The sequence below is a fragment of the Chrysemys picta genome, chromosome 3 (genome assembly GCF_011386835.1).
Source record: "Chrysemys picta bellii isolate R12L10 chromosome 3, ASM1138683v2, whole genome shotgun sequence".
NCBI lineage: Eukaryota > Metazoa > Chordata > Testudines > Emydidae > Chrysemys > Chrysemys picta.
In genome coordinates, this window is record NC_088793.1 from 112,733,307 (window position 1) to 112,748,926 (window position 15,620).

The following is a 15,620-nucleotide window of genomic DNA, read 5'->3' on the forward strand; positions in this document are numbered from 1 at the left end:
ACAGAAGATAGGATGATAAAATGCTTAGAATATGTCTGATTAACTTCCATCTAATTCATACATTTCAAGTTGGAATGTTGGTGTCCATTTTTGCACCCATTTAGCATGCTTGCTTGATTTGTGCGTTCGGTTGCAGAACTCACGTGCAAATGCAAGGAGCATTTTGACTCTTTATACATATGATGGGTGCTCTGTATGTACAGCTGCAGTAACTGCACACTCAGTTACGCAACTTACGCACACACAGAAACATGTGAGACTTGGGCCTTAACTTTCTGAAAATTAAGCCATAAAATTAACTGAAAAACAGGGAAGTGAAGACCATGGGAGAGAATTGTATATTTCTGTGAATATTATGTGTACCTCCATTTACCTTTTTGTTGTTATGCTATTTGCTAAAAGGCTGACTTCTGCAGGAGCTCACCCCACACATCCCACGAAGGCAAACAATGGCTTCAGATAGTCTGCCAGTCAGCCATTTATCTACACTGACTAAATGACTTGACTGTTCTGTGTGGTGGTATACTACCCTCCAGTGTGCTCACTAGACAAGTTTGGCAAGGGGAAAAGATCCCCACATTTGGACACAGAGAACAAAGGGACCTGCCTGACTTTAAAAAGACACACTCCCTGAAGCTCAGGTGAGACCGGGAACACAGAGACAGCATCTGCAGGGAAGGAAGCAGACTGAAAACCCGGTGCCCAGAGGCAGGGTACCTGGTATAAATTGGGGCCTGTCTAAATTTTGAGGGTAATGCTAAGTTTAAGTAAGACATGTGTGTAGGCCCTTTTCTCTGATTATCTATCCATAGGAGCATAACAAATAAATAATACTTTGTTCTGAAGAAACTGTTCAACTTCTGAGTAATTAATTTCCAAAGGGAAGTCTCTTGGCCAAACCTACCTGCTGAAGAAACATGGTGCAGCAGTCCAGGGAAACCCAGTTGGTAAACAGGAATGCTGGAGCCTGGGGACCTGGTCAAGGAGAGTGGGAAAATTGATGGATGCCACCTAGAGAAAAGTACAGGGAAAGTTCCTGTCAGTTGAAAGAGTGCACTAGAGAGACTTACCAGGGGTCAAAGGTACATCTTTCTCTGTAACCTAACAAAATTTATAAGACAAAACTTTGTCATAATTAGCATGATGGTCTTATAATCAAGGAAGAATAAAAATACAAATAATTTCTTAAATTATTCTTTGAGTGAAATTCATTCCTCTGCAGAGATCCAGCACAAGGCTTATGTGCCACTCAAGCCCTATTTTGAGGGATTAAGTAGATGCATAGGCCTGGTGCTGGTCCTCTGTCCGGGATGAATTTTGCTGTGAAAGAAGAGGGGGAAAAAGAAAACGTAGAATATACTTAAACTTACAATAAGTTAAGGCATGCAGCCTGTATCAATGCAAACATATGGAGGAATTTGGTTTATTGTTTTGATATGACCTATAAAGAGCAAAACTAAAAACAAAAAAAACACAGATAATTGAAAGAAACATTAAATATTGTACTGTAGTTTTCAGTGGGAGCTAAAATAGTTTTGGTTCTGCTTGTGTTGCCTAAAAAAAAAAAAAGTGGGGGGGGGGGGGAGAAACTTACCCTTTGAGAGAAACCACTGTAAATGAAATGGCCATAGTGCAGGGGTGGGCAAACTACGGCCCGAGGGACGCATCCGGCCCTTCAGATGTTTTAATCCGGCCCTCGCGCTCCTGCCAGGGAGTGGGGTTGCGGGCTTGCCCCACTCCACGTGTCCCGTGGCTCCCGGAAGTAGCAGCATGTCCCCCACTCTGGCTCCTATGCATAGTGGCAGACAGGGCTCTGCATGCTGCCCCTGCCCCAAGCCCCACCTCCGCAGCTCCCATTGGCCGGGAAAAAAAATTTAATGGAGATATCCCATCTCCTAGAACTGGAAGGGACCTTGAAAGGTCATCGAGTCCAGCCCCCTGCCTTCACTAGCAGGGCCAAGTATTGATTTTGCCCCAGATCCCTAAGTGGCCCCCTCAAGGATTGAACTCGCAACCAATGAACCGCCTGGCTGCACCTCTGCATAGGAGCTGGAGAGGTGACATGCCGCTGCTTCCAGGAGCTGCTTGAGGTAAGCGCTGCCCAGATCCTGCACTCCTGACTCCCTCCTGTGCCCCAACCCCCTGACCCAGCCCTGATCCCCCCCTCCTGCCCTCCAAACCCCTCCAGGAGAGCCTGGAGCACTCTCCTGCACCCCCAAACCTCATCCCCAGCTGGAGCCCTCAACCCCCAGCCCAGAGCCCCCTCCCGCACCCTGAACTCCTCATTTCTACCCCACCCTAGAGTCTGCACCCCCTCCCGTACCCCAACCCCCAATTTCATGAGCATTCATGGCCCACCATACAATTTCCATACCCAGATGTGGCCCTCGGGCCAAAAAGTTTGCCCACCCCTGCCATAATGCCTGCCTTTACCTTGGTGCTGGATTAAAGACTGGCATAGCTAAATCTGCAGCACAGATGTATTCCCACCAAAACAGCAAGTGTCAATGCTGAGTGAAGCACAAAGCTGGGAAGATTAAAAGAGAGAGACAAAGATAGCAATAAAAACTAACTCAGAACCAGTTGTATTTTGTAAAGCAATAAAAACTAGGTTAGATCATAATGGTCCCTTCTTGCCTTAAAATCTGTTTTACCAGACTGTTGTGATCAAGAACCAGTACAGTAAATAAATATTTATTTACTTTTCTACAGGAATTAGAAATTCTGCTGTCTGAAACTCACCATCCCAGCAGCTGGTAACGCTTAAAGCAATTCATAGTGTGTGACTCTAGACAGAAGCTGAAGAAAAATCAAAGTGGTAAAAGGAAGCCTTGCATGTTGAATAAAGAGTATAATTAATTGAGCAAGGGTGCTTGGATTTATTTATTCTATTACATCTAAACAAATGCTATCATTTCTCCACTTACAAATGTTTTCCATTGTTTGCATGTAAACATTCATGAATGTTTATGCTAATTGTATTGCTTATTTGTTTCATTTTGCATAACTCATTCTTTTTTGCTTTAGAGTTTCTGAGTAATTATTAAACTGTTTCCTAAATCAGCAGACATTTTTGTTAACATCTTCTTCCAGATGTGTGTCAGTTTGTATGGATTTTTAAAAAAATATTTACTGTCTTCCAGAAATACGGCTGGCAAATGTTGCAATTTAGGGTGGCAAAAATGTAGTTTCAGAGGGTACGTCTATACTTACTTCCTGGTCCGGATGTAAGCGATCGATGTTCTGGGATCGATTTATCGCGTCTTGTCTAGACACGATAAATCGATCCCGGATCGATGCCGGAAGTGCTTGCCGTCGACGCCGGTACTCCAGCTCAGCGAGAGGAGTACGCGGCATCGACGGGGGAGCCTGCTTGCTGTGTCTGGACCCGCAGTAAGTTCGGACTAAGGTACTTCGAATTCAGCTATGTAATAACATAGCTGAATTTGCGTACCTTAGTCCAAAGTGGGGGGTTAGTGTGGACCAGGCCTAAGTCCTAACCTATATAAGCTACTTTACATATTATACATTGGAATGGTGATGTGAAATTGTATGGATCACAACACTGAAAAAGTTCAAAGGAAAATAAATTCCTACTGAGTTAAAAATAAAAAATGCCATATTACTATATGAGACCAGATCCTGAGTTTTACACTGACAGAATTCCCTAATCTTATCTTTTAAAACCAAAAATGGAATTAGTTACAATATAAAAACATTCAGTAGTTGGGGGAGTGCACCCATTAGTTGTTTACAACTGCAGTGTAGGTTACTTGTATATCCTATGGGTCCATCTGCACTCCAGTAAGAGACCCATGGCAAAGCTGTGGCTGGCCCGGGTCAGCTGACTCAAACTCATGGGGCTCAGATTGTGGAGCTAAAAATTGCAATGTAGACATTTGGGCTTGGGCTGGAGCCTGGGCTCTAGGTAGGGTGACCAGATGTCCCAATTGTATAGGGACAGTCCGGATATTTGGGGTGTTTTCTTATATGGAGGCCTATTACCCTCCCACCCCCGTCCCGATTTTTCACACTTGCTGTCTGGTCACCCCAGGGGTGCGTCTTAGAGCCAGGGTGCCAGCCTGAGCCCAAACAACTACATGGCAATTTTTAGCCTCACAGCCTGAGCCCCATAAGCCCAAGTGAATTGACCCAGGCTCTGAGACTTGGTGTGGTGGGTTTTTTGTTGCAGTGTAGATGTACCCTTAGGATGTCCAAGTAACCTCCATTGCAGGGGCAAACAACGAATGGGTGCAGTTCCCCCACTACTGCAAAACTAATGCAGTTCAACTGCACAAGATCTGAGGAGGCCCTGCAGTTAGGGCATACTCATGCATAGTAAACAAACAGCTTTCTGATCTGGGAGCTGGACCAAGGTGCATGAAGAAGAAACCAATAGTGGGGTTGATGTATCACCTGCCACTGCTTCTTGCACAGTGAGGCATCAGATGTTGCAGAAGCAACCATGAAATGACTCCACTGTCTGGGAAAAGGATCCACCCAAGGCCCAGCTACTTGTCTGTCTGTCTCTGCTTTTCCAAGATTTAGTCATAAATATGTGGTTGGTGCCTTATAAATGCCTAAGTAGGTAGACTTTATAGAACCAAATTAGGCCTAATTTTGCTTCCTGTAACCTCTTTTTAACTAGCTAGGCCTCTTGTCATGTGGTTATTTTTATAGATATCACTTGAGCCAAGTTGCTGATCTGAAGTGAATAATTTTTATTTGGCATTTGTTGCCATGGCTTGGTCTACGAACAAACATTTTCTCAAATTTATTCATTACTGGAACTCTGTTTCTGAATCACATTAGGAAATTTTTGGTCTGTAGATTTTGTATATGGTTCATTGTATTTGAGACAGGTTGACACATAAGACCAGATTTACAGAAGTAGTGAGGTACGTAAAGATGCAGATAGGTGCCTAATAGGATTTCCAAAAGAACTTGAGCAATTTAGGCACCTAACTGCTATTGATTTTAATTGGAGTTAGGAGTCTAACTCACTTAGGCTCCCAGTGGAATTTTCCAGAGTTCCTATCTCCATCATTAGGTACCTAAATATCTCTGGAAATCTGGCTCATAGGTTACATAGTATTGTAGGGGGAAATTTTGGCAAACCAGTAAAGTGCCTGAAACCACTATGGCTTATTGCTAAAAGCAGCCAAGTCAGCAGGCCATAAAGTGGCCATGTAGCAAACTCAGCTTGACCAAGGCAGGAGGGGAGGAGAGGGGAGGGAGTTTTGGGTGCCACAGAAAGGGCAGCTTGACCCCCCCCCCCATCCTTCCTGATAAGAATTGTGTTGAAGTTGCTGATACATGCATTTTAGAAGAGTAGGAATGTCTATTGGGGTCTCAAGGCTGCAAACTCTGGGGAAAACCCCACACCTGGTTAATCAATAGTCAGAAGGAAGCGTCTTGCTTGACCATTGAAACTACTTGCTTAACAAGTTTTCTTTAAGGGACATGGCATTCTATTACTAATGTATAAATAAGGGGGAAAGTTTGAGGTAGTGGGACTCTTCAGGACTGATCTCTCCCTCTGGATGCATCTTGTGTTCCCCACCAGCACATGGCTGCCACTGTGCCACTCGAGAGCCACACTCAGTTTCAGTAATTATCAAGGGTTGGGGGTGTTTTACTAACTTGTTGTGGACGTGTGTAAGTGATTGAGACTAAGTAAAGTTTAGCTTTAAGTGAAAGCACTCTCGTGTTGTCCTGTTTGTGTCAGGCATCTATCGGTTGGACGGCTGTGTCTCCCCTGATTTATTTCCTGACACCACCTCGCATAGAGTAAAAGTTACCAAGAGCTTTGGGTTGAAAGAATCCCGGGTAACAGTATTGTTTCATTCCCTGTCCAGATGAGTGCAGCTCATAGTACATCTGCTGTACAAATAATTACACTTACACATTTTTTCTGGTAGTCATCTCTAATACTCACTTAAAATGAGCTGTTCCTGCAAACAAACTCACTGACAAGAATTGTATGGGAAAGTCAACACAAAGGAGGCATAAACAGAGTCAAATCAAATGGAGTGGGATTTTTGGGGTGAATATTCATGGGAGGGGAAAAAGTCATTTGTCTCCCCTTCAGATACCACGTTTATATGGATGTTTCTCTCTCTCTCTCTCTTTTTTTTTTTTATTCATTTAAGTGAAACATTCTGAACCAGGTAAATTTAGCTATTGCTCTCACTGCCACAAAAGCTACAGTTTAAGAAGGTGATTTTACATGAGTGGTAAGGGTAGAAATAATCTGCATTTTTCATAACTATGCTAATAAGAAAACATTCATTTGTTTAAGATGAACATTTATTAGGAGTCCACTAATCAAGATTGTTCCTACAGTCTTCTTGTACTTCAACCTCTTCAGCCCTTGTGAATTGTACGCTCAACTCTAACTCAAGAAAATTAAAAACACAAAAGTGTATTGTACTCCCCATTGCCTTGCATTCCCTACAGAGCACTGGTGTTAACTCCATGATACCCCCAAAGTTGGGATTTCCAGTGAGTAGCTCACTGCTGGCCATAGTCATAATGCCAAGGACTAATATAAATAAATCCCTTTTAATAAATCCTAGTACTCTCTGGTGATGTTGATATAATGGGTTTGACATTAAAAACAGCATTTTAATTAGTTGTGTATGACACCAACCAGCCGTCTGTCTGACACAAATGCTGTAGATTCTGTCACTCACTTCCTTTCCTGAACTCTTCACTGCTACATTCTTCTCAGTGACAAATTCCTGAATTGTCCACTAAAAATTAAAACAAGTGAGCATAGTAGAGGTGGGATTCAGATTAAAGCAGAGGATGCAACATGTACTTTTAAATTTAAATTAAAACTCAGAAGCTATGAAGCAACTTTATTTGATATCAAGCAAATTATTGACTTACTGAATTATGCAAAGCAGTTTTTGCAAAGTGCAGTCTGCACTGTTGCTGACTAATATTTGGCTATCCCGAGCACATGCGTTGTTCCAAAGGAAGTACGAGAGGCTCAATGCTGTAAACCCTCATTGATGTTTCTCCATGGAAGCTAAAGTATTTGGGCTAAATGCTATTGTTACACCATTAAAACCCCCTGACATCAATAAGGTTGCATGAATGAAACAGAGCAAACTACATCCCTTTGCAGTTTGCCTGCAATGATAAACAGTCTAGATGGGAGGCATAAGAAACACAAACAAACTGATGAATTAGCACTAATTTTTTCCCCCCCAAATCCTGACTAAAACGCAACTTGACACCCAAAACAAGCATAGAATGCTTGGAATGTCCAATCATTGCTGGATATGGGGATCCACCTCCATTTAGCAGGAAAAATGTATCCTAAAAGTTGATGATAAAGAGGATCCACTCCATATGACATGTTTTAATAGTCTATTTGAAAGCCCCAAGTAGCACCTAAAATACACATAGTGGATTATCACTATGACTATCTGGACCTTGACTCCATCCTAAAAATAATTGCAACAAAGAATAATGATACACAAAGGAATTCTCATGTGTTTGTTTTTTCTCTCGGACGTCAGCTCACGGACTGCAAACGGGGAGCCTTGGCTTCACAAAACTTGATATTGTCAATGAGAATTTCCTCAATAAAGTCATGGAATTAGTTACAATTATGTGGGGAAACCCTATGTTATCAATAAAGAAAAAATTTACAGTATGGGGTACAAAAATCAGCCAAAGAAAATGCAATCAATAATACAGAGCACAATGATCCAAACAGTCGAAACTGCCTCTTTATAATCGCTCTGCTGCCTGTATGGTTTTGTTATCTATATTTGCTGAACATAACCTCTAAAAAGAGACCTAAACAGGCGATCCCCTTAACATTAGAAACACCCTTGCCCTGCCCTCTGCCCCGCCCCTTTGCCAAGGCCCCATCCCCCCTACTCATTCCATCCCCTCTCCCTCTGTTGCTCACTCTCCTTGCCCTCACTCACTTGCTCATTTTCACTGGGCTGGCTCAGGGAGGTGTGGGAAGGGGTGAGGGCTCCGGCTGGGGTGCAGGGTGGGGCCAGAAATGGGGAGTTCAGGGTGAGGGAGTAGGCTCCAGGCTGAGGCAGTGAGGGCTTTGGCTGGGGGGTGCAGGCTCTGGGATGGGGCCTGGGATGAGAGGTTTAGGGTGCAGGAGGTGCTCTGGGCTGGGCGGGGGTGGAGCTGAGGCGTACGGAGTATGGGAGGGGGCTCCAGGCTGAGACAGGGGGTTGGGGTGTGGGAGGGGGTACTGGCACTGGGGTGTGGGTTCTGGGGTTGGGCCAGAAATGAGGGGTTCAGGGTGGGGGAGGGGGCTCCAGGCTGGGGCAGGGAGGATGAGGGGGTGGGGGCTCTGGCTGTGGGTGCAGGCTCTGGTGTAGGGCCAGGAATGAGGGATTTGGGGTGCAGGAGGGGACTCTGGGCTAGGACTGAGGGGTTCTGAGAGAAGGAGGGGGATCAGGGCTGGGGCAGGGGTTTGGGATGCAGGGGGAGGGGGTGAGGGCTCCGGCTGGGGGTGCAGGCTCTGCAGTGGGGCTGGGGATGAAGGGTTTGGGGTACAGGAGGGTGCTCAGGGCTGGGATTGAGGGGTTTAGAAGGCGGGAGGGGGATTAGGGCTTGGGCAGGGGGTTGGGGCGTGGGAGGTGGTCAAGGGTGCAGGCTCCAGTTGGCGCTTACCTCAAGCAGTTCCCAGAAGCAGCGGCATGTCCCGCCTCCAGCTTCTACACGGAGGCACGGCCAGGTGGCTCCGTGCGCCACCCCACCCATAGGTGCCACCAGTGCAGCTCCCATTGGCCGCGGTTAGGTCCCTTTTTGACTGGGCGTTCTGGTCGAAAACCGAATGCCTGGCAACCCTAGTTACAGACTAGTGCTATGTTTACACTAGCATTTTTGTCGGTCAGGGATGAACCTCCCCCCGCCCCCCGACAGACATAAGTTTCACTGACAGAAGTGCTGGTGTGGACAGCGCTATGTTGGAAATTCTCTTCTGCCAACATAGCTACCACCACTCGTTGGGGTGGTTTAATTATGCTGATGGGAGAGCTCTCTCCCTTCGGCATAGAGCAGCTACACACGAGTCCTTACAGTGGTGCAGCTGTGTCACTATAAGCTCTGTAGTGTAGACATAACTTCGGTCTAGGAGCTGGGGGTTGGAAGTAGAAGGAAAAAAGAGTACTGTGATGGGGAAGACTGGAGAGGACAGAAGGAGTCCTGGGTAGAGGGTCTGTGCCCACTAGAGTACACTCCCTCCAGATGACATGGAACCTAAGATTTTGGAATCTCACTTTTCTTCTTCTGTTAGCAAATATTTGTGAAACTCACTGGCAAAGTGTCCCGTCCTCCTCTAGTGCTGGCCCACAGGGAGAATGACAACCTACTACTACTATCTACTCCATTAGCTCAGGTGGCAGAGATTTATGCAATGGATCTAAAGCAGAGGTGGGCAAACTACAGCCCACGGGACCGTTCCCTCTGACCCCTGAGCTCCTGGCCCGGGAGACTAGCCCCCGGCCACTCCCCTGCTGTTCCCCCTCCCCCTCAGCCTCAGCTCACTGCGCCACTGGCGCAATGCTCTGGGCGGCAAGCTCCTGGGGCAGCGCAGCTGCAGAGCCCGGCCTGACCCGGTCTCTGTGCTGCGTGGCTGGCTCCAGCTGGTGTCATGGTGCAGCCATGCCACCAGCCACCGGTGCTCCAGGCAGTGTGGTAAGGGAGCAGGGAGTGGGGGATTGAATAGAGGGCAGGGGAGTTCGGGGGGTGGTCAGGGGCCGGGGGTGTGGATAGGGGTCGGGGCGGTCAGAGGGCGGGGAACCGGGGGTTTGAATGGGGGCAGGGGTTCTGGGGGCGGTCAGGGAGAAGGGGTGGTTGGATGGGGCAGAGGTCCCGGGGGGAGCAGTCAGGAAGGAGAGGAGGGGTTGGATGGGGTGACAGGAGGCAGTCAGGGGCGGGGGTTCAGGGGGTGGTCAGGGAGCAGGAGGGGTGGATAGGGGTCGGGGCGGTCAGAGGGCGGGGAACCGGGGGTTTGAATGGGGGCAGGGGTTCTGGGGGCGGTCAGGGAGAAGGGGTGGTTGGATGGGGCAGAGGTCCCGGGGGGAGCAGTCAGGAAGGAGAGGAGGGGTTGGATGGGGTGACAGGAGGCAGTCAGGGGCGGGGGTTCAGGGGGTGGTCAGGGAGCAGGAGGGGTGGATGGGGCAGGGGTCCCGGGGGTGGGGGGCAGTCAAGAATGAGAGGAGGGGTTGGATGCGGCGGCTGGGGGCAGTCAGGGGTGGGGGTTCTGGGAGCGGTCACCGGACAGGGAGATGGGGTGGTTGGATGTGGCAGGAGTTCCAGGGGGGCAGTCAGGAAGGAGAGGGGGTGTTGGATGGGGCAGTTAGGGGCAGGGGGAAAGTTAGGGGCGGAGGGTCCGGGGGTGGTCAGGGAGAAGGGGTGGTTGGATGGGACAGGGGTTCTGGGGGGGCAGTCAGGAAGGAGAGGGGGGGTTGGATGGGGCATCGGGGGGCAGGGTGTCTGGGGGAGTCAGGGGACAGGAAGCAGGGGGGGTGGATGGGACAGAGGTCCAGGGGGGCCATCAGGGAACAGGGGGGGTTTGATAGGCAGGAGTCCCAGGGAGCCGTTAGGGGCGACATGCAGGGGTGGTCAGATAGGGGATGGGGGCCGGGCCACGCCTGGCTATTTGGGGAGGCACAGCCTCCCCTAACTGGCCCTTCATACAATTTCTGAAACCTGATGCGGCCCTCGGGCCAAAAAGTTTGCCCGTCCCTGATCTAAAGGCTACAACCTTACTGATGACACGTGGTTGTCAATGTGGTTCTATATGATATTTTAAAAATCTAGTACATTACATTAAAAAATAACCACTATGTTAGAAGAATGTCAAGTTTGCAAAGCCAAGCACTCAAAAGTTAGGAAATGCCAGTATTAAGGTTTCCTGTGCAACCTTAGTTTGACCCCTTGTGAATATGCATTATAATAGAGTCTTTTTCATTATGTGATCACATGCTGGTTTTTAAAAGTTTGCACATGAAAGAATTAATTTTAGTTAATGTATACATCTAAAAATATTTGTTTTTATGTTTCACTAATAGATTTCTATTTCTTTTGTCTGTCCAGGGAATTTTTACTGTTACTTCTTAGGATTTAGGAAAGAACTTCCTCACCCATAGAGTATTCCCACTTAAATCTCTTCCATGGGATATGTCTGTATTTTCACCTTTTTCAAGAGCTTTTTCTAGAGATCAAAGACATTCTTTGCATCTAGAAAAATAAAGATTTATTGGTTCACCTTACAGATGTCGTCTTGTCATTATCTTCTCAAAGCATACATTTTCTCACTTTTTCAATGTAAGTGCATATCAGTTTCTCATTTGTAATAAAAAATAGCACTCTAAATGCATTTACTTTCTATTAATCTTAAACTATTTTGTACATATTTAAGTAGTAAAAAAGATAAAACACACTTATGAGCTAAAGGTGGTAAACAGTAGGAAGTTGTAAAAACATAACAATACTAAAATCAAGTTTGACTGATGCTTCATTAGATTATTTTAAAAAGTAAACCATGTTTTTAACATAAAATGAAGGTTGTAACTATATCATATTTAAATCAAGCAACATTTCTGTTTAAGGTGAATTGCTAAGCCAAAAAGGGGATTACCCTTTACTATCTTGATGTATCAGCACTAGCTCAGTGTGGTAACTTTGCCTTGCCGTTTAAAACAAACTATTATTTTGGTATTTTTTCTTTCATAAGAAATATAGGTGCTTGTTTAGTTCTCTTTGCTGCATGTTCTGTGTAAAATCTTTGGAGAACCTGAACATTTACATAACATGAGTCTGTAACTTGAATTGAGATCTTCTTATCCACACTATCTAAAGGATATTATCCTGCAAATAATTAAGCATGTGATAATTTTACTCAAGTAAGTAATCCCATCACCTGTTATATGTTTGCAGGATCAGGCTCTATGGTCTTGTCTGCACTAGCAAAATTAGTTCCTATATTTAAGCAGCTAGCAGGAACAGTACTAAGCCAATAGTACAGACGAGGCTCAAGTGTTTTTACAAGGTTTTCACCATAGGCAGCAAAAACATCTGAGCCTTGTCTACACAGCAGTACTGGGAGTTCCAAGTATTCAAAAATCACGAGTCAGCCTCCCCCCAAAACCATGAGAGGCTCAAATAATAATAATAATATTGGGATTATTTGTTTTGTTTTCTGATTGTTGGGCCACATTTTCCCACTTTTTCCTGAAAAACAATGATGGCTAGAAACTTGCTTAAAAACAAAACAAAACAAAAAACCCTGAAAACTGAGATTCCTCATGTAATTCCATAGTTCCAGATGCCGAGGCTTCAATTAATCATGACCTTTCAATTTTCTATTAGTACTTACATCTTTGCTACCACTAGTGCAGCTGTAACATGGATGACAGCTGCTATAAATGGACACTAATTATTCTAATATAGACAAGGCCAAAGCTTGTCTTCACTAGAAAGTAGTACCACTTTAACTATGTCATTGTAGTTAAAGTGGGTCTACCTCTCCTAGTGAGGATGCAGTTATATTGGTAAAAGCGTACTTTATACAGGTATAGCTATTCCTGTACAGCAAAGAGACTAACTATAAATTGTCTTTGCACTAATATAACTACATTAGTTAAAAAAAAATCATACCCCTAACCAAAATAGTTCTACTGGTAAGACTGTTCAGTGTTCACCAGGCCTAAAGATCAGTTTATTCCCCTCAAGTGGGAAATGGGACTGCTGCAGCATTGTGTGCTAGCCTTAATCAGGATCTCTGAAGATTTTGCCAAAGGCCTCCCCCAGAGAGTGAGGTGGGGTCTGGATATGCCACCCAGGTCAAACAAGGAGATGATAGTGATCACAAAGGAGCAGAAAAAGAAAAACACAGTTGTTGTTGATGTTGCTTCCCATTTTACCTTTCATGAAATCCAAAGCACAAAAGGTTCCAGATGTTAGAAATTTAGAATTGAAGTACTAACTCTGGCCCTGCTGAAGATGTCCCAGGGGAGAGTCAGAGCAGGGGGAAGCACAGGACATTGGAAAAGGTGGGGCCATCTAGCTCTAGTGCTACCTTGGAGGCAAGGTAGAGAAAGCAAGGAAGTCGGGTTGCAAACTGGGAACATAAGAAGGGTTTGGGACAAGTTGAGGATGTGAACGGCAGGGGAATCAGCGTTGGAGGGAGCAGAAGGTTAGAGAAGCCAGCTGGTAGGTTGGGGAACAGAGGCAGGGCCTCTAGTGGTGGGAGCTTCTTTGAAGCTGTATTGCCCTGGCCTTATCCCACCCCCGAACGCAATTCAGCGAGCGGGAGTGAGCGGCAGAGCCCCTAGGGGTCGCTGGTGTGGAAACAGCAGGCCCCCGGCGCGGCTGGGGAAGGAGAGAGCGAGCCAGGCAGCGCAGAGCAGCAGAAGGTGGCTGGCGAGGAGCGGGCTCGGGGGCGCAGACAACTTCGCTGCGAGTTGGAGCCGGCAGCCCGCGGTGCCTGGGCTGTAACCTGACACCGGGGAGAGAGCAGCGGCGGAGCGGAGGAGGAAAGAAGACCCCGAAAGGGGGTAGGATGGTGACCTCCTCCTCCACCGCCGCCTCCGCCTAGCCGGACTCCGCGGCGGCGCCCGGGACTCGCGCTCCGAGCCGGGCTCGGGGCAGCCGGCCATGGGGAGGGGGCAGTTCGCTTGAGCTCCCGCTAACTTTCCCCCCGGGCGGGCGGAGCGGGGCAGGCGGATGGAGGATGCGCTGTCCCCGGCGGGCTGTGTGACCAGGGGGCGGCGGCGGGGACGATGAAGAAGCAGCCGCAGCAGCACAGCAGCAGGGGCTGCCCGGAGCCCCGGCCCCATGTGGCCCCTTCAGCTGGAGGGGGGCCCGGGCAGGGGGGTGCCTGGAGGAGGCGGCGGCCCCTCTCGCTGCTGCCTTTCCTCTCGCTCCGCGACTACGGCTTCTGCATGGCCGCCCTGCTGCTCTTCTGCCTGGGCTCTCTCTTCTACCAGCTCAACGGGGGACCCCCGCACTTTCTGCTGGACCTGAGGCACTATCTAGGTAAGGGCGGCTGGCGGGAGAGAGGAGGGTGAATGCTGCGTGGGGAGCCCCCTCCGCAGGGCTGGGAAGCTCGCGTGCCCGGTAGGCTCAGCCCCACTCACCGTGGGGACTTGTTGCAGCTCCTGCTGCCTTGACGTGCCTCCCCTCCGTGGCGGCGGCAGGGGAGGATGGATGCCCTGCCGATCAGCCGGCCGGATAAGCATCGCGGGGCACTGCCGAGCCCACTTGTGAGCGCGCGGAGAGCCAGGCTGAGCAAGGAGCAAGTGGCCCAGCGCACACGCTGTGCCAGGTTTGGCCCCCGCTTTGCTTCGTCGCTCGCCAGCAAGGGATCAGAAATTGGTCCCAGCTGGAAAATCTAACGGCGTCCACTGTGGTGCAGAGCTGCGATGCTGATCCAGGCCTGGCTAGTTTAATTCTCTAGTTCTCGAATAACCGGGCTTGCGAAGATATTTTTCACTTTTGTTCTACCGTTCAAAAAGAGAGGCTCCTTTCTCGAGAATGTCTTGACCCAGGATTTCCTTAGGTTCAAGGACTGCACCTTCCTAATCCGTATTCCTAATAGTGTTCATTCAGGCTGAATGTTTCTCCAAAGAATGTGAACCTCTCTCAACTATGTGGCTAGGGGAAGCACAGGGGGTGAGGCTAAGCCTCTGGCTTCCTGAGTTGGAAAGAGGTGATTACCTAGAAAAATAGACTTTTGGGTCGATGAGTGGAAGGAAAAGAAGTTTTGTGAAGAATTTGGGAAGTAAATGTGCAGGATTTTATATTCTGAGTTTGGGTAAGAGGCAGTGATGTATTGGTATAGTTCCCAAATAGAAGCTCAGTTTACACACAACTGTGCTACTGGTGAGGAGTGGTTTTTGTAAATACCTATGAGTATGTGTTTAAAAAGCAGGGAGTAGGGGAAAGAATGATCAGAACGAACTTGCTGAGAAAATAGAGCTTTGGCAAAAGGTAGAGGACAGTGCACTGGAGACTATTTCTAAAATTTGAAACTAAATTGAGGCCTATGATGGTCTTTTATCTTGCCTTTCAAAACTGTATGGAGAAAGGGTTTATAAATCTATATCTCCACCACTAATTTAGATTAGAACTTGGAATTGCAAGTGAAAACTACAGTTATTGCCCTCAGGATATAAAATGTTGAAGTTCAGGCATAACAAGTCATATATTTTCATATTTGTAGTACAGAAATACTAGGAGTTGTTTTACATTATAGAGGAGACAGGAATGAACAGGTATCTGAATAAATTTAATATTCTGTTTATTCATGATGGAATAGATTTGTCTGTTTCTGAAGTTTGAGTGAGATTTTTAGGTTCAAAGCTTCTTTTATCTTTATCTTTTATCTTGTTAGTCTCTAAGGTGCCACAAGTACTCCTGTTCTTCTTTTATCTTTGATTGTAATGTTCCTTAGCAGTTTGGCCATTAAATTGCCAGGCTTATATAAGCATTTTTGAAATTTGCAGATCTTTGTCTAAAACATTTTGTGAAGAGTGAAGTATAAAAAATATGTTAATGATTTTTTTACTATAAGTGTTTCTCTTGTTAGTATGTTGTTGATTTGATCTTTGTCCCTTATTAAAGAC

At 46.8% G+C, this 15,620-nt stretch overlaps 1 protein-coding gene and 1 long non-coding RNA gene across 3 annotated transcripts in view; one reads left to right on the forward strand and one right to left on the reverse strand.

Moving 5' to 3' along the window:
• Positions 1-276: 276 nt before the first annotated feature.
• LOC135982382 (uncharacterized) lies at positions 277-14,610 on the reverse strand. Its single transcript, XR_010599717.1, has 3 exons — positions 14,133-14,610; positions 2,434-2,527; positions 277-1,011 (listed from the first exon to the last, which is right to left on the reverse strand). It is a non-coding gene; the product is annotated as an uncharacterized LOC135982382 (long non-coding RNA).
• UST (uronyl 2-sulfotransferase) overlaps positions 13,242-15,620 on the forward strand; it is a 272,126-nt gene continuing 269,747 nt past the window's right edge. The window contains exon 1 of one of the 2 annotated variants that reach the window (XM_005280434.5): positions 13,242-14,031. In XM_005280434.5, coding sequence (XP_005280491.2) covers positions 13,776-14,031 — 256 coding nt within the window. In that variant the 5' untranslated portion in view covers positions 13,242-13,775. The remainder of the gene's footprint in view (positions 14,032-15,620) is intronic. The other variant, XM_005280433.5, reaches the window with a different exon arrangement.